Source organism: Uranotaenia lowii, chromosome 3 (assembly GCF_029784155.1).
Source record: "Uranotaenia lowii strain MFRU-FL chromosome 3, ASM2978415v1, whole genome shotgun sequence".
In the NCBI taxonomy this organism is placed as follows: Eukaryota; Metazoa; Arthropoda; class Insecta; order Diptera; family Culicidae; genus Uranotaenia; species Uranotaenia lowii.
Genome location: NC_073693.1, coordinates 294,289,390 through 294,315,652, shown reverse-complemented (window position 1 = coordinate 294,315,652; position 26,263 = coordinate 294,289,390). Strand labels below are relative to the sequence as shown.

General features: G+C 36.3%; 1 protein-coding gene across 1 annotated transcript in view; it reads right to left on the bottom strand.

Annotated features, from left to right (window-relative positions):
* The window catches only part of LOC129756977 (translation initiation factor IF-2), a 37,046-nt gene extending 11,105 nt beyond the window's left edge, over positions 1–25,941 (bottom strand). Inside the window, exons 1-2 of the mRNA XM_055754058.1 lie at positions 25,678–25,941; positions 761–1,560 (exon numbers count right to left, since the gene is read on the bottom strand). Of these exons, the coding sequence (XP_055610033.1) occupies positions 761–1,560; positions 25,678–25,698 (821 nt within the window). The 5' untranslated portion in view covers positions 25,699–25,941. The remainder of the gene's footprint in view (positions 1–760; positions 1,561–25,677) is intronic.
* Positions 25,942–26,263: the final 322 nt, after the last annotated feature.

Genomic DNA, 26,263 nt, shown 5'->3' with positions numbered 1-26,263 from the left:
ACTCGATGAAAACGTTTTGAAATTCTGTTGCAGCTAAGATTTCAAGTGGTTATTTATCGAAATCTATTGAAAATTGAAGTAGTTATGGTTGTTTAACTTAAACAGTAATGTTTGCATTTATAAATAATTTAACGAACCGCAGTAGAGGAATGATTAAACATGACAATTCTTACTCGCTCCAAGCTAAAATCAATCATTAGGTTACCAGAATGTCATATGCCAAATTTGAGGTAGATCTTACCATGGGTTGTTTGAGTCTTAAGCGTAAATGGGATTTTAAGGTAAATGCTCGAGAAAAGCAAAAAAGTGTGGTTCTTCACCAATAACTTTTCTCTTAATTGACTGATTGTTTTTTATGAATATTTATCTTAAAGCCTAAATTCAGACAAATATTTTACCCCTAGACTGCAACACCATTGGACTAAAAACAAAAAAATTTATTGCGGTTCAAAGATTGTATTTCTGCCGCATATTGACGTTCAAAACGATATGCGTGAAATTTTCATTTTTAAACAAAGTTCAATAACTCGAATAATACTTTTTTTTTGTAAACAGAAAAGTAGTTTTGCACCATTTGGAACATTTTTCTCGAACATTTGATCTTTGTAAGACCTTCCGGTTTCGAGATATGGCTCAAGGATCAAGTAACCCCAGTAAAAAAGTCTCCTCACTCTCCCCTACATGTAGGTCATTCGACGTAGTTGAACCACGTTAAGCATGCAATATTCAACAATTTTCAATTTTTTTAGGTGAAACCTACCGGGTAACACAGTCGATACCAATGGTTTCCTCCTTGAATGAGCCGTCATCGTTTTCGAAGCCCCAGGTGATGGACCCATCATCGTGTTCCTCGCGCCACTTCCTCAGGATCTGAGCCACCGGCTTCCGGCGCCGATCCTCATCGCGTTCATGCTGGGACTGGGGCCGGTGAATGGGACGCTCATCGTCGTACTGGTGCTGCTGCCGGATCGGTTGCTGTGGCCGGGATATGACCTGGGACACCGCAGGCCGGTACTGTTTGGGTTGGGGAGATGGCGAGGGAGCTGCCGGACGTTCTGGGGCGTTCACGGCAAAGCGCTGGGCGGGGGAGGAAATGTCTTTGTCGGTCGAGAAGAAACGCTCGGGGATTTGGGCACGTGGAACGGCTGCTGGCCGATTGTCCTGTGAGTTGAAGCGGGAAAGGATGTTCTGTTGAATTTCACGCTCGTCAAGATCGGCAGGGATTGAGTGCTGGGTAGGGGCGGGGGAACTTTGGAACACCGGAAGGAAGGGTTGGGAGTTTTCGCGTTCTTCGTGCTCTTCGGTAACGGGTTTAGCTTCCGGTTCGAAGAACTTAGGCGTCGAAACGGGGATGGCATTGTGAGGGATCAGGGGACGGGGATTGGGAGATGGGCCTGGACGGCGAACTCGCAACACTTGTGGCTGCGGTGGAAGCACTCGCTCTTCCCGGATCGGTACGCCACGAACCACTGGAATCGGGATGGCGCCTGGGATGTTGATTCGGGGAGGAGGCGGTCCATACTGGGCCGCTGCCAACGTCACAAGTCCCGCGAACGGGATCTGAAATGGGAGAGTAAAAAATATTTAAATTTTGTTCCAATTTCTAGGATTGCCAGGTCTTAAAAGAATTCTTTGCTACAGAGAGAGTAATTAAGTATTACGTTGTATGCACCGATTAATTCATATTCAAGTAGAGACCCCGCAAGTAGGTGTCATGTGTTATGCTTATGTGTATGTCATGATTCAAATGTGCAGTCGCCATTAATGGCCCATTCAAATCCAACAAAAGCCTTTTCTAGATAGGAACCCCCAACAGACCCCCCGATCACTGTAATCGGTGGTTATTTTATTAAAGCTCATGTTCCCGCTGCCGCCGCCTGTTTTTAGTATCTACTCGTGCACTGTTAGTTTATATCGTTAAATGTTTGGCACGCCGCCGCGCCGTACACGTGTCTGGTCTGGCTGGTGGCGGGCCAAACCCAAATCGGTCGGCGTAACGGTTCATTGACTCGACCAGCCGATGCAATTGAACATATGTGTGCATTAAGGTGGTAATGTTTAGGTCATATTTTTTTTGGGATGGATGCACAAAACATGCATAGCGGTTCCTGGCTAGAGTGTGATCGTTTTTTTAATTACAAAAAAAAAACAGTTAAAAATGCCTAATACACTATCTAGGTTATTAAGTTAGCCTACAATAGGCTATGAGTACACTGACTGGTTGTCTTCCTTGAAAAACAATAGACCCGGGTTCAACTGTTCCAAAAAGAAAAAAAATAAGGCTATTCGTTTCTGATATTCCAATAAATTAAATATTCTCAATTCCAGTGTTAGTAGATATTTAGAGGCAGAAAGAACAGACGTACAAGCTTGTGCCCACGAAAGTTGTGTAAATATTCTAACGAACTTTTTAAATACATTTTTGATGTTGGATGTCTCCAAACTTCCAAACACATCAAAGAGAACTATTCAATCAAACCGAGAAAAAATAAAAAAAAGTTTCATTCAGTTCTGAACAGGTCGTATGTCAAGAAATGTCTGAGAAAATAATGTTGCAAACAAAATCTTAAAACTTGTTAGCTATTCCAACAAATTAATTAGAAATACAAAATTCTGAACGATGGAATGATACTTAAAAGTAACCCGATTACGCCTTTTCGAAAACTGGGAATTTTAAAGTCGATCTCTACACCCAAAATAATAAAGATTTTTTTCTACGGGTTTTTTCACGTAAACTATGATTTTGCTGTATAATATCGATTCTACGTGTGTTTTTAGTAAGCACAGTGTATGAAGGAACATAACTGACGCATGAATTTCACGTAAAATCTAAGTGGATGATTAATATCCGTTCTGTTTCATTTGTCTCAGTAAATTGTTATTAGAAAAAGGGAGTTGTCAGCCAGCTGATTTCGTAAGGTGTTGTGAATATTTTTGTGTCTGATGATTTAATAACAATTCGAAGTTTCTAAACCTTTTTCGGGAAAACGAATTGCGAATTAGAACTTAATTGGATTCAGCTTTGTCTTCTTGGTAAGTGATAATGATGCTTATGACTATGAATAATGATTAAATTTTAGTTTTTCATCTTTTGGCAGTAATGGCTCTGGATGCAAGTTTTCTTTTATTGGACCTGGTGACGATCGCTCGTTTTTTAGGTCTCTCCAGATAAAATGTTCAACAGAACACCGTTAACGCAACAATGGTAAGTTATTTTTCAATATAATAATTATTTTTTTAAATGTGATTTTTTTCGCAGGATTCCATAAACAGCTGATCAGAAAATGGAATGTTTTGATTGTAGTGTAAGTGAGGAAATATATTCAAAATAAAGTTTTTTAATAGTGAAATTTGGTTTTAGTTCAATCATAATAAATAATTTTTAAGATAAGTTAACCACCGTTAATTAATTTTGTAAATTTATTTTTCGGCATATCGGTGAAAAGTAGTTATGAAATTGATAAAGATGGATAGAGAAGTGAGAAGAAAATTTGACAGATGTTGAAAAGAGCGAAAGAGCATTTTTGCGAGGAAACTTATTAACGTACACCATACTTTACCCTGCAACATTTCATTATTTAGGAGAAGAAGTACCGGGATAGAGGTGGCACTACCTTAACCTATACAATGAAATCTGGTTGGTCCGAAGTCTACATGTGGTGAACACGTATACTCCGGACGGGCCAACCAGATTAAGATCCAGATTTACCTTAAATGTTGAAAGCTCACTAACAGTTTTTTGAAGTTATCGAAAACAGATAATCTCTGAACCGAAGTCACCAATTCAATTTTTCTATTCTTGGGTACAAACATCCCATTAATTTTTTTGAAGAGTAATCAATGTTAAACTCTAAGATATCATTTGTTTGAATTTGCAGTACTAAACAGTTTTACAATAAATTTTCTCAAAATTGGATGGTTGAATCGATTACATTGGTCATCAATGACAACTCAAAAGCTAGAAATTAGTCAATGAAATTGAATTGTATAAAACTCAAAACCTCAGATTTAATGATCTTATCAATTTTCTAATCGCCCGTTTAAATTCCTCGAAGGCTATTGAAGCTCTGATTTGCAGCCTTTGCCTTATAACTCGGAATCTAATTAAAAGATTTCCAAAAATATGAAAATGGTTGGCTTTTGAAAGCTGGAATTTATGGAAATCGGCTCATCAGTTTTTCAGCCCTCAGTCCAAATAGTTATTCAGCAGAGGAAGTCAATTTATTGTTCACTGTTCTGTTCACTGTTTGTTTTTGTAGACCCTCAAAGCCCCTCATCAGCGGTAAAGAGCACTTTGAAAGCCATTACAATTTTAGTAAATATGTATGTTCCTAACAGGTTTGTAGTATTTTTCAATTCAAAATGTAGGCTCATTATTGCATCCAAATATCTCGTAACGGTACCACGTGCTTTAAACAGTAGGAAGAAAAAAATATCCGCCAAAATTTCCCCTTTCCAATTTTTAATGCTTAGCCAGCTTTGATTTGCTATCCAGTACACGTGAGCTCTGGTTGCTTCTAATGCCCGGCCCATGGTGATGGTGAAAATAACCCCGCCAAAAGAAACGAAAATTGTTTAACAAAATGGGTGCCATGACTTTTGGTTCGTGGAAATAAAAACAAAAGTTATATGGGAGCCCCCTCTCCCTTAAGTTGGAGCGGTTCGTAACTATTATAAAAACCATCTCCGGCCCCAAAAACCCGCAGATGCCAAGTTTCACGATGATCAGTTCAGTAATTTCCGAGTCTATAGGGAAGAGACAGACAGACACACATTCATTTTTATATTATAGAATAAAATTTATGATTTATTGACACTTTGAAGTTCCGTTACAAGCTTGAACGGCCTTCTGTTCAGCTCGTAAGTAATCGTCAAATGGGCAAAAATAAAAAAAAAACTCCTCTTCTTACTTCAATCACCACCAGCCCACCCTATTTTGATACTCTGCTGCCCTCTATGTGGTGCTTCCGGTCTCTCGGCATCCAACTTCATTCCTTCCCATCAATTCAACTCATCTCACTTTATTGATTCGTTTTTGACTTTGTTCGATTATTCGATTTATTTGCTTACTCAAGCAATCAAATAACCTGCTGAAAAAAGTAGTCCTGACCTGATACCAGTCTTGAACCGGGACCCTTCGAGATGATAGCCAAACACGCTGCCACGAGGCCACGCCTATATGTTGCTCTACCGGCCACTAAAATTCGAGGTGGTAATAAGTTTTCCTAGAATACCTGCAGAGGCAGCCAGCGGCCAGCCATACGTTGCAATAAAATCCATTAAAAATAAAAATAAAACTCCATTTTTTTTTACTTTTAAGCATCAAATCATACAGTTACTTGAATTTATCTTGATATTTAATTCATGAATTATTTAAACTAACTTTCGATGTGTGATAACTTCGTATCATTGAGTGATGCGGTTGACATGTCAAAAAAAGGCTATTTCTATTTTTTTTTCTATTTATCCAACAAATTTAGACTCTTATCAAAATCAGCAGAAGAAATTTAGACTCTTATCAGCCGCAGCTCGTGGCGTATAGGATAGCCTTCAAGTCTTCTAAGCCAGCGAGTATGAGATCAAATCCCGGTCACGGCAAACATAGTACACTTTCTGTGGGTTGGTGGTTTTAGCATTTGTAAGATGCTAGCCAGCATATCCTCTCGAAAGATGTACGCTTAAAGTTAAGAAAAAGGAATCTCTTCGAGGAAACAAGTTTTATTGAGATCCTGTATGTGTTTGTGTTATTAAAGATATTCAGGCTATACTGGTTAATTTCTGATATCACATTAGTAGGAGCCTGCTAATAGGCGCTTTACGAGGAGAACCTAACGAGTATGGCTAATGCTTGAGAAATTATTTTTTTTCGTTGAGCCAGAGTGAACCGAGCCATACAAATTTCTCATATGCTCAATGAGAAATACCTATATAAGATTTTAACTTACCGGTTGTGTTCTATTTAAACGATAGTAGGTACGCAATAAAAGTAATCTTATTTTATCATTAAAAATCAAAAATCCTACTATTCTAATAGATAGTTTGAAAAATAAGATTCAAGGGACTCAGTTCTGTCTGGCTGTGCAAAACGGTCTGAAGATAGTTTCGAATTAAAACAATTCTCTTGACCAAATCGTGCTTTTTATCTTTCCCTTCGAGTTGACTCTCAGTTCACTTTGGTGCAACGCATTTTGGCTATTTCTACTGCCTGCAACATTGATATTTTTCAATAAAATCTTTAAAAATTTGAAAAATGCCCCGACTTTCATAGGGTAGGTAGTTTAACATGATTTGCATCCGTTGCAATTGATAACTCATTTTTTTCAACTTGGCGTTCAGTTCGGTCTGGTAGAATCCCGGCCATTTTTGGGGTTTTATCACATAGTAAATTGGAGTATTTCTAACAAACTTTTAATGTACTCAAGTTTTATACGACCCTGATACACTTGGAGCCGAAAAAACTGTTACAACAGGATTTCAAAGTATAAGAAATAAAAGTTTTAAGTGTTTAAATATGAAATTGCCTGTCTGGTGAATGTAAATTTAATGCGAAAATCTTACGTGAATATACTCAAAATTCAGTGTAAAGTTGAATTTAAGTGCAAGAAAATCTGAGAAATTGAAAATTGACTAAAACTTCGTAAAACAACTACCTTTGAAAATTGGCAAAAATGTTTTGTATTTTTTAGATAAAAAATGCAAAAATGTACAAAATTAGGTGTACTTTCCATTCTTCTTTTCAAAATTTATCAGGTGTGATTTAAACAGTTATGACTATTTATGATTGAAAAGTACGGTTTTAAACACCACTTTTTTTACATTTTTTATTATCATGACGACTTAAAAAATAAAAAAATACATTATCCTTGTGTGCAACGTATAGCTTCTAACTCCAGCATTCTTGAAAACATCCCTTAGCTGATCTGCAGTCTTTTTTCCGAAGCATGTTTTTCGGATTTTTTTTCTTGGACTTTGAATAGCGGAAAACTGAAGTGTTGTAGGTGACTTATGTATCTTGAGTTGCATTACAAGGTTTCCAAAACTATACATTTTGTAAAAATCGAAAACAAAAGAGAAATAGTGCACAAAGCACGTTTTATCTTATGCGATTTTTCCGAAGAATCCAATGAAGGCTGTTTGAGCTACCACACGCTTTGAAAAATGGAGCTATGGCTGTTTTTACCCACCCAAAAAATCGCACAAGATAGGTCTATTTTTGTTCAAAACTTTTCAGTCTAAATTAAATTTTTTTCTGGATTGTTCACAAAATATAGAGGAATTAGGGGTTTAAAAAGCACTATAACTCCGTTCGTAAGCTCGTGCGGCGTCTGAAATTACGTCTAATCGATTCTACGGACATCTTTTATATAAAAATGGAGACATTTTCTTTGTAACAACATCACGTATGAATGGTCGGCCGGAATGAAGTGAAATCTGGTATCCGAGGGTTTTTTGGGTCAGAGATGGTTTGTATAATAGTTTCACGAATCTCACTTTTTATGGAAGGGGGGTCCCCATACAAACTTATCTCTTTTCCATATCTTATATATAAAAATGGAGGCGTTTTCTTTGTAACACCATCACGTATGAATGGTTGGTCGTAATGAAGAGAAATTTGGTATTCGAGAGTTTTTCGGGTCAGAGATGATTTGTATAATAGTTTCAAAAATCTCACTTTTTATGGAAGGGGGGCTCCTATACAAAATCAACTAGAAACGGGACAAAACTGGAACAACTTGAAGACGATTTTCACGGAAACTGATTCATGAGCACGAAGTAGTTAAAGAACTGTGAACATTTTCCAACAATTTATTAAGGAACGGGTAAAACGAAGTTTACCGGGTCAGCTAGTTTTCAATAAAAGTAAGTATTTTTTCAAAAGGAGGGAAGATATTTAATTTCTTCGTGGTTTATACACTTTTTTCCCCATTGTTTAGCGGTTTCAAGCGAGGAGTGTCAAATTGACACTCAAGGTCTGATTAGGGATTTTTTTCCTGGGCTTTCAGGGTGCGTCCATAAAAAAGTAATGATGCAGGATTAAAGATTTCAACAATGCATTGAGGGTCCTCAAAGATTTTTTTTTTATGTTGAAACTTACGGTTTCCTCCGGAACAGCAGCAAGCAGCAAACTTCTGCTGCCACGGGCAGAACCAAAACGTTGTTTGTTTTGGTTCCTATTGCTATGTTCAATTAGCAATCGAGAACAATAGATCAATGATTGCTGATGGCAGGTGATGATGATAAACGCGGTACAAATGTTTACATCATCACACGGTCAAGCGAGACTACTCAAATTGGATTCGTGGTAACACAACAGTGTTGCCAGATATTCTGGGTAAGAATATCAAAGTACTCATTGAGAAATGAGTACTTTGCCGGTTAGGGAATATAAAAAGTGGAAAGTGACAATTAGCTATCGCTTATTAATATAGTTGTATTCTACTGACCTCACAGACGGAACATGAATTTAGAGCCATCTTTATTCCACCACTGAAACCTGCGTTTCCCACATTTTATTTGGTTGCACCCGAATAAAGTTACTAGCCGCCAAACTTCCAATAGTGTCATATTGACACTCAAGACTGGGTAAGGGTTAATATGTAGCTAATTGATTAAAAACTTCAGATTATACCTATACATGTTAATTTGTCATTCGAAAAGCAAATTAAGCTTCAAAAAGCCCGTTTTATGGAACTTTTGATTATTAATTTTTGGTTTTCATTTTAAATCCATATAGCTTTATGAAGCTCTAAATAAAAATTATGATATGTTTTTTTTTATTGTCGTACGCTCTTCAAACATATTGAGAAGTTAATATCGATCTACATACTCATAAGTTTCCTACAAGTTTCTTTTTTGTAATTCAAATACATACTGCTATATTTTTCTCTTCGTGAAAAACTAAAAAAGCAATAAAATTACGTCGGTAAAGCACGAGTCGCAGCCATTTTTTTAGGTCGTCACTAATGGTATCAAAACCAACCATCGTGAATTATAATTACCGGTTAATAGAGAGAGATACGATGATCTCGGAAGACTATCAGCACCACAATCAGCACATGGCATCAATGGCGATTGAGTGATACATAATTACAAAAGCTCCCTGTCCTCCATGAGTGGCCAATCAAAAGAAAATAAAAATAGCCATCTTGATTATTGAATAGGCAGGAGCCACGAACAAAATGTTATGAGCCGCTTGAAAGACGTTTAGAAAAAAAAGCAGCTCAAACGCCAAAGCGCAAAAAAGGAAAAACTCTCAATTACATAACGGAGGCCGCCGCCAATTTCCATGTGCAGTGTTACGCTTTGTACAAAATGATGAAGTAGGTGGTGGCAAAAAGTGCAAGTGCACGCAGTTCGCATACAAGGAGATCAGAGAAAAGGCAAAGCAAACAGAAAAAGATATAAGAAAAAATGTCCAAAGGTAATGTTTATTTAAAACTGGCTCGACACTTTCGATTTTTTTTCTGCAGCACCCACTGGTATGATCAACAGTAACATTGGAACAGTTTTATGTATTCAACATCAATGATCGACGACGATCGATTCGAACTGATAAGTTGTTGCCTTTTGCAGTCACGCGCCAAATTGGATGCAATTTCCCACACCTTGACATGTCCCAGAGAGTCCATAAGAAACTCGTACTTGTACCTATCACTGTTATGTATTTGCTAACCGGAAAATGCAAAATTATGCACTGCACGTCACATGGACGCATTCATTGCAGTGGCTAAGAAATGTTTTCAATGGTTTCAATAAGTTTGGTTGTGTCATATTACTTTTTTTGTGTATTTTGTGAACTGAAATTATTTTCAGCTATTCAGGTGGCATAAGTCACCAAGGAATAATTTATTGGTTTATTTTAATTGAATTTGGGTCATTTCATGTCATGTGTACAAAGTATATACTTCGAACAAAACCTGTATGAACGATGTGGTTCATATGGAACATTTTCAAATTTTGATCTGAAACTAATATGTTGGATTCCATACTACAAGAGGAAAACCCTAAAAAAGACATACAACAATCCTTAAAGCTTGTCTGTCAATATTTTGGGTTCTAATTATTCTGCTGATTTAAGTGAAAGTTATAGCTCAACAAAATTAAACTACGATTATGATGCTTTGGATGAATTTTGAGAGCTGATTTTTTACAAAGAACTAAATGAGCTTAAGAATCATAACTTATCACAACTCAATTTAAGTTATTTGCTTATTTTTGTCAATAATCCGGGCCCAGGCGATTTTCCACAAAATCCGGTATTTGGGCTGGACCGGACTTGCCTCAAATTTTTGGCAATCAGGAATGATTACATTATAGTTAGATTTGGAAAAATGAATTTAACAACCATACTTATCTTTCCTTTTGGGTGGTGTTATGCCAACGTAGAAACTAATACTACACATAGACAACACGACGTATAACAGGAAATAACACTTAACATTCTTACCAACGAAATCTGAATAATATTTAACGAAATCTACATTATATTTAAGTAGAAAATGTAGGCCGTTATGCAACCAAACCAAACCAGTAACATCTCGACGGTCTTCCTGCGAGATAAATAGTGAGCAAGCTGTGGTCTTTCGAGCCCGTGACTACAAAAATTGTTAGCAACGAATAATGAACAAGGAATTTCGAGCGATTTCAAACGAGCTAGGAACAGCGTTTATAGTAATGGCGAAGATGCAGAAGCACGTGATCGGGCGGTGGCCGATCGTCATCAGAGATTTTAACGCTCAGGTCAGTCAGGAGGAGGAACCTCCAGGCTAGGAATCCAGGAGTTGCTACTGCAGATCTACAACCAGATCTGGTCCGATCGCAGGCTTCCTCAATGTTGGAAACTGGGACTGGGCATCCCCATCGCAAAACTCAAACAAAATCCCCACCTCATCAACAACTACAGACCTATAACCCTAATTGACTGTATTGGGAAAATTTTAGAAACAGATGGTTAATCGTCAACAGCACGCCATCCTCGAAAGAGAGCAGCTGCTTGACAACCAACTGTTTGCCTTTCGTACTGGACGCTCTACATACGACTACTTTGGGCGATTCTGGTTCCTCAAAGTAGTCGTATAGTCCCGACCTACCGACTCAAAAACACCATTACACAAATACCTCTCCCTAGACTTATCTACAGGGTGACAAAAAAGTCCGGTCACACTTTTCAGGGAGGGGGAGCTCTGCGACGTAGTTCCACCTCCGCGTGGTGCAGAGTGGAAACGTGTCTGCAAGTCCGGCGTATTGCATAGAAAAATACACCAAGAGGCCAAGAGAAATACACCAAACCCACTAGAGGCTGTCGACGGGTCTGCCAAACCCGCGCGGAAGAAGTGGTGCACCCCGGTACTTAGGGACCAGTACTTGGGTGTGTGCGTGATGGTCCAACACGCTTTCGCGGACTTGACCGTAGGGAGAGCGATCGCCAACTCGTTTTGCGCCTCGGTGGGTATAGACCCGACTCGCAAAACGAGTAGATGCGCAAAGTGGTGGCCAATGGTGGGCCGATCACTTAGGGACGTGTTTACACGTCAGTGTCTGAGAGGCACATTTTGCCGGAGGTGTCAGGGTTCCCTGAGGGTTCACCTGAACCGCGAGTGTGACCTGATGAGGGCGGTCTATAGCTGGATCTGCGCTTCGGGTGGTCAAGCGCCCGACTTGAAGATTGAGTAGTTGCGCTGAGTGATGACTTAAGGTAACACTATTTGTGAGTTCGGAGGAGTCTGAGTCCTACACGTGGATTAGGGGGCTTTCTTCTTATTCTTGAAAATATTGAGATTTTCCTGTGTGACTGGACTTTTTTGTCACCCTGTAAGGCTTTCGACCGTGTAGATAGATTGGAAATCATCAATCAGCTCAATAACTGGTGTATTGGTGGCCGAATGATAAACTACATAGCAGACCTCCTCCACGATAGAAGTGCCCAAGTGCTTGTAAACGGAACACGATCCCACTCAAGACCCATTCATGGCGGAGTACCTCAAAGCTCAGTAATTGCGCCAACCCTATTTCTCGTAGCAGTCAATTCCATCTTCGAGAAGGGATTCCCTTCCAAATTTTAACAAAGTGCGTTGACTAACAAAATGATGATTCCCGGCAAACAGCCTCAAGTAACCGGTTACTTTCAGCGATAAAACATCATTTTCTTGCCTAATCGAACTAAATGCTTCTTACAATTTACACATTTGACACAATACATGCGTTAAAGACAAAGAAATTGTTCCTGACCGGTCATTAGGAACACACACTTTTTTTTATACACCAATTACCGCCCATCACTAAACGCTTCAAAAAACAACAACTATTGAAAAAATCGAAAATGTTCCGATGCAAATCTATTCTACGAAAATAAAACTATCGTTTCAAGTCTATTTTAGGTCAAATAGGTACTATCTAGTAAACAAAAACCCTTTTTACCCTAGGAGCACAGTAATGCTTAGTTCGCTAACAGGCGTCGAATTCAATAATTTGATCGGAAACGAAAAACAAAATATTTTATTTCTGGCTACAGTTAGCATAATTAAGTGAAGTTTTTTCAGTGAAATGGTCGAACAATGATGCCGAAACAGAACACAGGTCTTATTTTTGGAGAAAACATCCCAGTTTTTTCAAAATACACACAAAAGGGTGATTTTGGGCGGTAAATGGTGTCTGGGCGGTGAATGGTGACTTGATGGTAATTATGCTAGAAATGTCCATAAAACAAATCCAAAATAGATTTAAGTTAGCATATTCTTAAATTGTTTGTTAAGACTAGTAAAGAATAAAGGCTGAAACCTAGAATCCAATAAATAAATTAATAGAATGAAGCAGCGGACAAACTCGCTGCAGCAGCTATGCAACAAGACGCCTCACTCTACAACAAAAACGCCCTACCAGAGACGTGGGGCTTAAAATGGGAACCATCAAGCAAAATTGAAGGAAATAAAAAACTCCACAAAAAAATGGACCGATAGACTCAATCCGACCGAAAACAGGGCCATCACCCGTCTCCGCATCGGTCACACTCGCCTCTCTCTTGAACATCTCATCGCCAAAAACGAGTCCTCACCTGCCCATGCTGCAACACAGAAACAACGATCAAACATTCTGACAACGTACCCACAATATCAACATATACGACAGACTTTCCACCTTCCGCCTAGTATGCGGAAAATGCTCTCAAACTGTCCACAGGAGGAGACCAACATATTGGGGGACGATCTACGACGGATCAGATGTTCGAGTTCGACGTTTCGAGGGATGTTTTCCGACAACAAGTGATAAGTAGATTGAGAAAATATTGAGTATTTCTCGAGAAAGACCTGCGCACACTCGGAGTATTCGAGCGACGAATGTTGAAAACTATGTTGGCGATGAGCAGGAGAGCGGAGGCCTTTTAACGATGCTTTCAGAAAAGTTCAGAAAAGGGTTGTGATGATTCGATTGGATGCCATAGATCCTATTTTTTTTATTTTTTTTAAAGGGTGCAGATTCTGAATATTCATGATTAAAAATTTTAGCCTTAACCTAAGCTGTTCGGGTCAATATGACCCGAAACGAACATTCAGATCATCTTATTCTTCATTCCAATATACTGAAAAACTTAGACTTTTGAGAGGCTAAGTATGTTCTATGAAAATGATCATCAAATTAACGAAAGAAAAACTAAAATTAGAGTCTAAAATTCGGTTCATTGTGACATGAAATACAGCTAAGCATTCCTTTTTAAAATTCATTGTAGAATTATTGAGTAACTACCTTTCAAGTATTTTTTTCAAATTCAATAAAACTGCAATCACTTTTTTGACAAGGCATTACTACAACTTAAACCCTTTACTGCATGAACTATGAATCCGAAATAATTTTGTTGACCTCTAATTAAGAGATGTATGCAAAAAAAAACAAATTTGTTTTACTTATAGTTTTATTTTTTAAATCGTGTGGAAATACAAACTTACCACTGACTACATTGGCATGATACTAAGAACAAAAATCCGACCGAAACTGGTCAAAACGAAAGTGAAGCGGAATCCAGTAAGGTCAATCCAGAAGCTGGCAAAGGAAGCGATTATCTCGAATTCTTCCATGCAACGATTGGTCTAAGATGACTTCAATGCATCATCAAATGCTAGAACGAAGCAATATATGATAACACTAAAGTTCTGCGACTTTGGCACTCGAAGCGATTTCTGTTAAAGTTGAAGAAGAAGCTGATCGACGTGTTTTCACTCCTGAAGGCTAAGGATGTTCCAGAGAATGTGAAATTCAAGTTTACTACCAAACATGTCGACGGATTGAAGATGCCTCCTGTGTTCATAAAAGCTGGAGAAAAATTTTATGCTGAAGTCTACGTGGACATTTTGAAGAATCAGGTGCTTCCGTGGACTCTGACAAACTTCGGTCAACCCGATGTTGTTGGTTTTCAACAATATGGAGCCCATACCCATATAATATGAAGTTTCAACCGAAGAATCTTTGACCTCCGAGCAGCCTGGATTAGAACGCCCTCGACTTTTTTTATATGTGCGTATATTCGAGCGAAGGCTTTTGGATCCTCTCACCCAAGTGTCGATTCTCTGAAGGCTTCCACTTCTGAGGCGTAGATTTCAATGTCAGAGTCTTATGTTGGAAAGGTGTGCTCTCGATTCAGATCTCGCCTGGATAGAGCAGTTGAGAACGAGAGTGGACACATCGAACTATTGTATCCGTTTATGAAAAAATAAAAAGAGTTTTTAAACCATGTTAATATCAAGAAAAGTGTTTCCGAATAGTTAACCGACCGGTAAAGGTTCATTTTATAGAAACTTGGATGAAGTTCAATATAACTCGGGTCAGCTGAAAATTTCATGTTGACTCATGTGTCTTGTGTTTGAGAAACAATTAATCTCGGTTAATAAAAATTTAATTAGAATTTGTGTTTGAATTTTTTACAATATGAAACTTTTGGATTCTTCATCGAAACATGAAGTTTCACTGAGATCCCATAAGTGTATGTACATTTTGATGAAACTTGAATGTAAAAGCTCAGAAGGCAAAAAATGTTCAGAATGTGCTTAAACTGAAGCATTGTCGATAAAAAATGAGGCCCTTGGAGCCAAAAGGGTATAAGTGACATAATGGAAAAAATCGAGATAACCATCTAGAACGAATCCTTGACTGTCAATCATCATATGCTATTTTAATCATTATTTTATTTCACTATTTTGTTATGTTTAGATCTCGTTGAGAAAATCGTGCTAACTGAAATTTCCTTTTTGTTTGGAGCCAAAGGGGTATAAGTGCTGCACTTATACCCCTTTGCCTCCAAAGTCCATTAAACTGATGTACTTATACCCCTTTGCCACCAACCCTAACTTGATTTCATGAAAGAATGTTTTTTCATCGCGACCAAAACATTTTAAAATTAATGTAATTCACTTTTCTTTTGAATAGCTGATTATGTTTAAAAATTTACCATCAACTATGATTCATCTGATTGCATTAAATGATAATTCTAGTAGAAAAAAAATGAATATATTTAATTATTTTTTCTATTTTAATAACAAATTAGCGGATCACAAATTCCTGATTTCTGGATATATGAAGTGTGTCACGGATCAAAGGCTTATAAAGTACAAAGAAATGTATTTGTACGAGATAATTGGGTTAATATTGAAGCGCCTATCGTTAATTTACTGTAAAAAACCAACTCAGAGTGACCGCAAGTCCCATTCCAATACCCAATTGATTAGGCAAAGACGTACAAAACACGTGGTGATTGAAATTTAGTGGAAAATACCTTTCACGAATTATTATAAATTAATCTTGATGAACAAAGTTGTTTGGAGAGATTTAGTAGCAGTTGCCAAGACCAGGTCGATCTTCAGCCATAAAATCTCTTAACCTACTGTACCAGAGTATATTTCTCATAAAAACATCAAAAAATATATTTATACGAAAACTAATTGTTTCTTGTAGCAATGAATATTTATGGTTTCTTACCCATATCAATAAGATCAAAAAACCTGGATGTGAAAATTTGTTGGTGGCAAAGGGGTATAAGTGCATGTGTTTGGAGCCAAAGGGGTATAAGTACCAAATTTAAAAAATATGTATCGCCTCAATAAACGTCAAATAAACGTTGTTTTTTGGGAAAATCTTGTAAAATGCTTTGTTTTTATTTAGAAAAATCATTCACATGAAAAAAATTCATAAAAAATATCTATGGAATTTACTGGAACACAACGAAGTTCAAGTGCTTTTTTCTCGAAATCAGGTTTTATGCACTTATACCCCTTTGGCTCTAAGGGCCTCAAATCTAAGAAAACTTATAGGTATTAGGTATTAGGTATTGAATCCACATTTTGATTTAGACATGAGGTCCTCACGGTAGGTATCTTAATTTTTCACGTCAGACCAACACTATCATTGCAAAACATCATTGATGTATAATCATCCAAATAAAAAGTTCAACACATCGAAAAGGTTTTGAAGGGCTTAAATGCATTAAGTAAGCATGTTTATCTACTGAAAACGGTGTTCGATAATTTTTAAAACGACCTACCATCCACGCACGCGATGTTTGAAAGTCGACAAAACCGAATAATGCGTTGACCACTATTTAGAAAGAGAATGAACAAACAAATCGTGTTCAGCGGTTATTTATTGATTTTTATTTCATGTGATACAATCTATTTGACCGTGGAAATCAAACATGTCAAGATGTCAAAAATCAGACGTCGCTATGCTTGAACGAAGTAAAACTGGGTGACACCTAAGGCCTAAGGTTATTGAAAGTATTTTTTCGGGGTACTTAAAGATGAATATTAAACTATTATTCTAATAACTTTAACTTGAAGTTAAAATTAATTGAAATCATTTAAACATTTCTCAACAATATTCAAAATCGAACAGCCCCCATGGATAGCTTGTTTTCTAAATTATGTTCAAATGTTCTATTCCTAGGAGCATTCACTCCACCCAAAAACCAAAGTGTAAGTACTTATTCTGCACGATCTAGAACTGCAATGGTAGAAGAAATCATACCGATATGTACAACACAAAGTATGAGTCAGCTAACCCACCGGTAAGAAGTCGGCAAAAGAGAACGTCGATCGGCGAATTACAATAAATCGTATCTCTAAGCACTCATAAGCCGGCTCGTACCTTTCAATTCAACATTGATTAAATTCGCGGGGGGAGCTAATTATTCTTTCCCGATTCGTTTCGAATAGTTTACTCATAGTTAGACCCTTTTTCGTGGCTTAAGATGTCTACCGAAGGTAGTGCGTGTCTCTTTATCCGAACGAGCAAGCAAACTTAGAGAAAAAACCCGATTTAATACACTTAACAGTGGATTGGAGCCTTTCTAACAGAGTTTAAATTATATTTGGAAATATATAAAATAATATAGAATATACATGATAGATTCCTTCCCTCTGAATCATATAAGTATGATTTCAGATATTCAAACACGAAAAATTCCAATCTAAATATAAAAAAATGATGCCTGATACGTTTTTTTGGGGAAAAGCGAACTGGTATGTAAGGAGCTCATTTTATGTATGGAAAGAATGGTATTTAAACAGTAGAATTTCCAAGATTTATAACACGCTGAAATGGTGCCGTGGTAGCAACCAGAACTTTCACGTTGCTGGTCACGGTTCGAATCTTACTGTTTTTTTATGCTTTTTTTTTACTGAATAAGTAAAACCAACTACAATATTGATGGATAGCCGTGACGCGTGCCCTAGCATGATACCTTTTTTAGAGCTCAACCATGCATAGAGGAAAAATTCCCACAAAAGGAGGGGAAAGTAATATGACTATTAAATGATTAATCTCATTCTGTAAACTAAATCTGAAATCTTATTCTGATTCTAAAGTTTGAATTTTGAGTTACAACACTTAGTCTAATATTTGAATATAAGTTCCAATTTCAAATTCCAGGTTGATCTTTAATCCAAATTCTTAATCAGAATTCTAAATCTGAATTCTCAATCTGAATTCTGAATCTGAACTCTGAATTTGAATTCTAAATCTGTATTCTGAATCTGAATTCTGAATCTGAATTCTGAATCTGAATTCTGAATCTGAATTCTGAATCTGAATTCTGAATCTGAGTTCTGAATCTGAATTCTGAATCTGAATTCTGAATCTGAATTCTGAATTCTGAATCTGAATTCTGAATCTGAATTCTGAATCTGAATTCTGAATCTGAATTCTGAATCTGAATTCTGAATCTGAATTCTGAATCTGAATTCTGAATCTAAATTCTGAATCTGAATTCTGAATCTGAATTCTGAATCTGAATTCTGAATCTGAATTCTGAATCTGAATTCTGAATCTGAATTCTGAATCTGAATTCTGAATCTGAATTCTGAATCTGAATTCTGAATCTGAATTCTGAATCTGAATTCTGAATCTGAATTCTGAATCGGAATTCTGAATCTGAATTCTGAATCTGAATTCTGAATATGAATTCTGAATCTGAATTCTGGATCTGAATTCTGAATCTGAATTCTGAATCTGAATTCTGAATCTGAATTCTGAATCTGAATTCTGAATCTGAATTCTGAATCTGAATTCTGAATCTGAATTCTGAATCTGAATTCTGAATCTGAATTCTGAATCTGAATTCTGAATCTGAATTCTGAATCTGAATTCTGAATCTGAATTCTGAATCTGAATTCTGAATCTGAATTCTGAATCTGAATTCTTAATCTTGTAAATCTCATTTTGATTGTTTTGCATCACACGGTTTTCAACATTGAAATTTCTTTCATCCAAATTTTTTTTTATGATTTCGGATTTTACAACTTTTAATAGTAGGGGAGAATGAGGATACTTGATCCCTGGGGATACTTGATTCCTTAGCTATATCTCGAAACTGGAATGACTTACGGAGATCAAATGTTCTAGAAAAATGTGCCAAAATGAGCAAAATAACAATGCTTGCAGTTTAAATTTTTTTAACAAAATAATTGTTTGAGTAATTGAACTTTGTTTGAAAAATTTCACAAAATGTAACTTGAAGATCTTTTTTCATCACTTTAAAGTGTTCCTTACTTGGGAAAATTATGAAAAAAATATTTGTTCCTATGTATCAATCGCTCGAGTGTAAAATGAACTTCATAACGCCATATATTCAATGTAATGGAAAACTCTCAACTTTTTTCAGAAAAAGTTTTCTAAAATGTTGATTATGGGTACAATTGATCCCCTAGAGTTGGGTACAATTGATCCCCCTTCCAAACGGCATATTATTCTTCTGAATTGATCGTTATGATTGCTGATTACGAAATTACTAATATTTATCCAAAAACTAATATTTATCAAACAATTGTCTGAAGAAAAGGGAAAAAAAATTAATTTTCTCTTAATTATGAAAAAAAGCGCCTTTAAGTATGCAATGTTTTAGCGCTGAGACGAACTTATAGAATTTTCTTCTTATGTCTCCTATAAATTGTGAAATGAGAACAAACATGACCAAAATAGTGAATAAACATTATATCTTGGGGTTTTGTTTGATTTTTATACAAGGATTAGGGCTTCCGGAATAAAAGATCAAGTCTCCTTCATAAGGGGATCAAGTCTCCCCTAACTCCAGAAAAATCGCAATTTTTTTACTCCCACGAAAATGCTTCTAGTTCATCAACGGGTTCTAGTATCGTTCTAATTTTTGGAGCATAGAAACTTGAAGTTACAAGCTGTCAGGAAATGTAAAAGACGGCGAGTTGCTAAATTTTTCCAAAAAGATATGGTGAAAATAAGAAAAGGGGATCAAGTATCCCCACTCTCCCCTATGGTTTTACCCCTAAAAGTATGCAGCAAACTTAATTTCAGAAAAATTGTGAAAAAAAGTTTTCACAAAACAAAATCGTGTTTTCATGCGTAATGATCTTTAAGTCATCGCAAATTTATCAAAAACTGTGCAAATTGGTATTCTTGGAGAAACAATTCCAGAATTGAAAATTGATAAAGTGAGGAGAAATTTTACGGATGATGAAAAGAGCGAAAGAACATTTTTGCAAGGAAAATTTATTAACGTACACCATACTTTACCTCGCAACATCCAGCTTCATCAATTTTTAATTCTGATATTCTTTCTCCATGAATCTAAATTTTTCACCGATATGCCGAAAATAAATTTACAAAAATTCTGAATCTGAATTCTGAATCTGAATTCTGATTCTGAATTCTGAATCTGAATTCTGAATCTGAATTCTGAATCTGAATTCTGATTCTGAATTCTGAATCTGAATTCTGAATCTGAATTCTGAATCTGAATTCTGAATCTGAATTCTGAATCTGAATTCTGAATCTGAATTCTGAATCTGAATTCTGAATCTGAATTCTGAATCTGAATTCTGAATCTGAATTCTGAATCTGAATTCTGAATCTGAATTCTGAATCTGAATTCTGAATCTGAATTCTGAATCTGAATCTGAATTCTGAATCTGAATTCTGAATCTGAATTCTGAATCTGAATTCTGAATCTGAATTCTGAATCTGAATTCTGAATCTGAATTCTGAATCTGAATTCTGAATCTGAATTCTGAATCTGAATTCTGAATCTGAATTCTGAATCTGAATTCTGAATCTGAATTCTGAATCTGAATTCTGAATCTGAATTCTGAATCTGAATTCTGAATCTGAATTCTGAATCTGAATTCTGAATCTGAATTCTGAATCTGAATTCTGAATCTGAATTCTGAATCTGAATTCTGAATCTGAATTCTGAATCTGAATTCTGAATCTGAATTCTGAATCTGAATTCTGAATCTGAATTCTGAATCTGAATTCTGAATCTGAATTCTGAATCTGAATTCTGAATCTGAATTCTGAATCTGAATTCTGAATCTGAATTCTGAATCTGAATTCTGAATCTGAATTCTGAATCTGAATTCTGAATCTGAATTCTGAATCTGAATTCTGAATCTGAATTCTGAATCTGAATTCTGAATCTGAATTCTGAATCTGAATTCTGAATCTGAATTCTGAATCTGAATTCTGAATCTGAATTCTGAATCTGAATTCTGAATCTGAATTCTGAATCTGAATTCTGAATCTGAATTCTGAATCTGAATTCTGAATCTGAATTCTGAATCTGAATTCTGAATCTGAATTCTGAATCTGAATTCTGAATCTGAATTCTGAATCTGAATTCTGAATCTGAATTCTGAATCTGAATTCTGAATCTGAATTCTGAATCTGAATTCTGAATCTGAATTCTGAATCTGAATTCTGAATCTGAATTCTGAATCTGAATTCTGAATCTGAATTCTGAATCTGAATTCTGAATCTGAATTCTGAATCTGAATTCTGAATCTGAATTCTGAATCTGAATTCTGAATCTGAATTCTGAATCTGAATTCTGAATCTGAATTCTGAATCTGAATTCTGAATCTGAATTCTGAATCTGAATTCTGAATCTGAATTCTGAATCTGAATTCTGAATCTGAATTCTGAATCTGAATTCTGAATCTGAATTCTGAATCTGAATTCTGAATCTGAATTCTGAATCTGAATTCTGAATCTGAATTCTGAATCTGAATTCTGAATCTGAATTCTGAATCTGAATTCTGAATCTGAATTCTGAATCTGAATTCTGAATCTGAATTCTGAATCTGAATTCTGAATCTGAATTCTGAATCTGAATTCTGAATCTGAATTCTGAATCTGAATTCTGAATCTGAATTCTGAATCTGAATTCTGAATCTGAATTCTGAATCTGAATTCTGAATCTGAATTCTGAATCTGAATTCTGAATCTGAATTCTAAATCTGAATTCTGAATCTGAATTCTGAATCTGAATTCTGAATCTGAATTCTGAATCTGAATTCTGAATTCTGAATCTGAATTCTGAATCTGAATTCTGAATCTGAATTCTGAATCTGAATTCTGAATCTGAATTCTGTATCTGAATTCTGAATCTGAATTCTGAACCTGAATTCTGAATCTGAATTCTGAATCTGAATTCTGAATCTGAATTCTGAATCTGAATTCTGAATCTGAATTCTGAATCTGAATTCTGAATCTGAATCTCATTTTGATTGTTTTGCATCACGCGGTTTTCAACATTGAAATTTCTTTCATCCAAAATTTTTTTTTATGATTTCGGATTTTACAACTTTTAGTAGTATGGTTTTACCCCTAAAAGTATGCAGCAAACTTAATTTCAGAAAAAATGTGAAAAAAGGTTTTCACAAAACAAAATCGTGTTTTCATGCGTAATGATCTTTAAGTCATCGCAAATTTATCAAAAACTGTGAAAATTGGTATTCTTGGAGAAACAATTCCAGAATTGAAAATTGATAAAGTGAGGAGAAATTTTACGGATGATGAAAAGAGCGAAAGAACATTTTTGCAAGGAAAATTTATTAACGTACACCATACTTTACCTCGCAACAACCAGCTTCATCAATTTTTAATTCTGATATTCTTTCTCCATGAATCTAAATTTTTCACCGATATGCCGAAAATAAATTTACATAAATTCTGAATCTGAATTCTGAATCTGAATTCTGATTCTGAATTCTGAATCTGAATTCTGAATCTGAATTCTGAATCTGAATTCTGAATCTGAATTCTGAATCTGAATTCTGAATCTGAATTCTGAATCTGAATTCTGAATCTGAATTCTGAATCTGAATTCTGAATCTGAATTCTGAATCTGAATTCTGAATCTGAATTCTGAATCTGAATTCTGAATCTGAATTCTGAATCTGAATTCTGAATCTGAATTCTGAATCTGAATTCTGAATCTGAATTCTGAATCTGAATTCTGAATCTGAATTCTGAATCTGAATTCTGAATCTGAATTCTGAGTCTGAATTCTGAATCTGAATTCTGAATCTGAATTCTGAATCTGAATTCTGAATCTGAATTCTGAATCTGAATTCTGAATCTGAATTCTGAATCTGAATTCTGAATCTGAATTCTGAATCTGAATTCTGAATCTGAATTCTGAATCTGAATTCTGAATCTGAATTCTGAATCTGAATTCTGAATCTGAATTCTGAATCTGAATTCTGAATCTGAATTCTGAATCTGAATTCTGAATCTGAATTCTGAATCTGAATTCTGAATCTGAATTCTGAATCTGAATTCTGAATCTGAATTCTGAATCTGAATTCTGAATCTGAATTCTGAATCTGAATTCTGAATCTGAATTCTGAATCTGAATTCTGAATCTGAATTCTGAATCTGAATTCTGAATCTGAATTCTGAATCTGAATTCTGAATCTGAATTCTGAATCTGAATTCTGAATCTGAATTCTGAATCTGAATTCTGAATCTGAATTCTGAATCTGAATTCTGAATCTGAATTCTGAATCTGAATTCTGAATCTGAATTCTGAATCTGAATTCTGAATCTGAATTCTGAATCTGAATTCTGAATCTGAATTCTGAATCTGAATTCTGAATCTGAATTCTGAATCTGAATTCTGAATCTGAATTCTGAATCTGAATTCTGAATCTGAATTCTGAATCTGAATTCTGAATCTGAATTCTGAATCTGAATTCTGAATCTGAATTCTGAATCTGAATTCTGAATCTGAATTCTGAATCTGAATTCTGAATCTGAATTCTGAATCTGAATTCTGAATCTGAATTCTGAATCTGAATTCTGAATCTGAATTCTGAATCTGAATTCTGAATCTGAATTCTGAATCTGAATTCTGAATCTGAATTCTGAATCTGAATTCTGAATCTGAATTCTGAATCTGAATTCTGAATCTGAATTCTGAATCTGAATTCTGAATCTGAATTCTGAATCTGAATTCTGAATCTGAATTCTGAATCTGAATTCTTAATCTGAATTCTGAATATGAATTCTGAATCTAAATTCTGAGTCTGAATATGAGTTCTGAATCTGAATTTTGAATTCTGAATCCTGAATTCTGATTCCTAAACCTGTATCCTGAATTTGAAAACTGAATCTGAATTCTGCATCTGAAATTGAATCTAAATTATGTATGAGTATGTAGAAATGAAAAAAAAAAACATAAATTCATTCTTCAACGCGGGTAAAAAAAACGAGGGTCATAAGATCTTCATATAAATTCCCCCCCAACGCAGTTTTCTGTACGGCTCTGCATTTTGTTGACACCCGGCATGGCTATAGACACTATAATTTCATATATGAAATTATAGTGTCTAATAGGCATGGCGGACTCTGAAGGAAACGCCCATCCGCCATTTGCTGCATTGAAAAGCAAGAAGTGTAAGATATAAACACTGTTGCCGTATTTGCCCCAGCAGACTGAGAAACTGCCCAGACCACGGTGCGTCTTAGTAATGCCTTTTACCTATTTGAGTTTGAGCCGCTCTTTATCAAGCGTGCCGATGGTTTATTGGATAGCGCTTGCAACTTTGGATCTGAAGGGTTTCGGTTCAATTCTCGAGTCAGTAAATTTTAATTTTTTATTTTGATTATCTCTAATTTATAAATGATTGCTGGTGCTGCTGCTTCGAGGCGCCACTAGCAACTTTTTTTTATGCCATAATAAGTATGATATGTATTTCGTAAAGAAAACGGTTTCAACTATTTTGTTTTTTTCCCGTTTTTGAAAGGGTTGTGTAGGAAAAAAAATGCATTCTTTTGAGACTAAAATCATTTTAATTGCGCAGCCCAGTTTCGCAAAAACGTTCTTGACATTTTTAAAATGGCACATACAAATCCACGGACATCAACAGAACTCGTCGAGCTGAGTCGATAGGTACCTATAAAGGTATGCCTAAGACCCATAATTAATGATCTCCCCAATCGACCGATAACCAAACCTTTCTGTTAGAAAGGCAAAAAGGTGCGGTAAATGCCTAGATGTACTCTCAATTTGTCACCTTTGTCGGATTAAGGTCTCTATGAGGACCGATCGTTGTTACACACAGCTTATAAGTAGCTAAATTCTTAGTGATCGTTGAGTCTTACACGGCGCCGAGAGCTTAATGACTTCAGAGCTTGCCCAACTTGCACTAAATAGTTAGAGCACTTTTTATTTTTTATTTCTGAAAACTCCCTCCAGGTATCGAAACTAATCAATGGCAACGGTATGGCCTCGTGGGTTTTTTTTTCGAGAACATAACTACCGTTTAACGGGTGGCGTACTGTCGGATTGATTGGCACGTTAACAGGCCCGAATATCTTGCTCGAATCTACTAAATCGATCGCGGCAAGCACTAAGGAACTGGTTCAACCAGTCCATCGGTCGTCAACTGTAAGTTGTAGTTGGTATCAGCCGCACTCAGCTCTACACCTTTTTATGTCCTAAGATCAACGATCAGACCCCGGAGTAAATGAAAGGAAAATTGCATCCATCTCGTGGAGTGATGTATCCTTGAGATTATTAATGATCTTTCCCCTTTCTTTGCCGCCACTTCACTGAGCCGGGCTTCGATCGTTAAAGGTAGTTTAAGTTTCCTAGAGTTTGTAACGGCCACTTTTTTTTGTTAAGTATATCACGCTTTTTTTCCTCGATCTTTTGAAACACGTTTGATTTATTCTTCTTCGACCTTTTGCGGGTTTATGAGGGGATGCTGAACTAAATCGTCTGACATTTTTAATCTCACTCCACAATTTGTTATGACTGTCCCAAAGCAGTGACATTTCCCGATTCGGGGACCCCTAGCATTAACGATCGAGTGCAAAGCCTGAAATATCAGCTCTTCATGAACGCCACAGAATGGACCCGAGGAAGGAAAGTTCACCTACCAGTAATAATGCCTTCTTCATGATCCGCAGCTCTCGGTTTGACCTCGGTTGATTGTCGTTCAGGTACTGGTTTACTAGTTCAAAGATCTTCAACTGGTCGACACTGGACCAGATATTGAAACGCAATGCACACGCGCACGACCGACACAGTTCTTACGCCTGAAGCCTTCTTTTCTTAATCACGCAAATCAATCGAGGAACCCCAACACTGAACTAAACTGATCCGCACTACGAGGCTATCCGAAAACAAATAAGCAGCTGCGGGCCGCTACGCGTGGGTCTTATACGGGCACACAACCAAGAGGGTGTTTTTTCAGTTTCGGTTCAATGCAGTCAGTCCCCTTTCCTCGAGTCCCCCCTTTTTAGCCGTATGTACTAAACTTTATTAGTTTCGAACTGCTATACTTAACAGCCTCTTGGGGTTTGACTTGGGTTGGGGTCTTTCTCTTGGCACTTTTGACTTTCGTAGACGAGGGATGCCAGCGGGGTTTAATATATCTCGAGCGCTGGGGCGCGGAAAATTGGTCGTGTGCATTTATGCATGCATAGTTCGTTCCGTGAACTGACTGACTAACTGATCGGATCG